General features: G+C 56.2%; 1 protein-coding gene across 1 annotated transcript in view; it reads left to right on the top strand.

The window, feature by feature from the left end:
• Positions 1 to 224, top strand: part of vash2 (vasohibin 2) — a 9,990-nt gene that overhangs the window by 4,046 nt on the left and 5,720 nt on the right. The window contains 1 exon segment of the mRNA XM_025056818.1: positions 1 to 52. Within this exon segment, the coding sequence (XP_024912586.1) occupies positions 1 to 52 (52 nt within the window).

Genomic DNA, 224 nt, shown 5'->3' with positions numbered 1-224 from the left:
TGATCAGGGAGTCTCTGCCCATCAAATGTCTGGAGGCTGTGATCCTGGGAATGTATCCTCTCCGTGCACGCTCACGTGCACACGGTCAGAAAGGTCGTTGTGTCAGTGTGAGAGCGATGGAGACGTGCTGCTCCAACGTCACCATCCACGCTGCTGCTGCTGCTGCTGCTGCTGCTGCTGCTTTCTGGCACTGAGTCAAACTGGTTGCCTGGTAACAAGGCTAC

This window comes from Cynoglossus semilaevis, chromosome 7 (assembly GCF_000523025.1).
Source record: "Cynoglossus semilaevis isolate Cse_v1.0 chromosome 7, Cse_v1.0, whole genome shotgun sequence".
NCBI classification, from domain to species: Eukaryota; Metazoa; Chordata; class Actinopteri; order Pleuronectiformes; family Cynoglossidae; genus Cynoglossus; species Cynoglossus semilaevis.
This window is presented reverse-complemented; position numbering and strand designations above follow the sequence as displayed.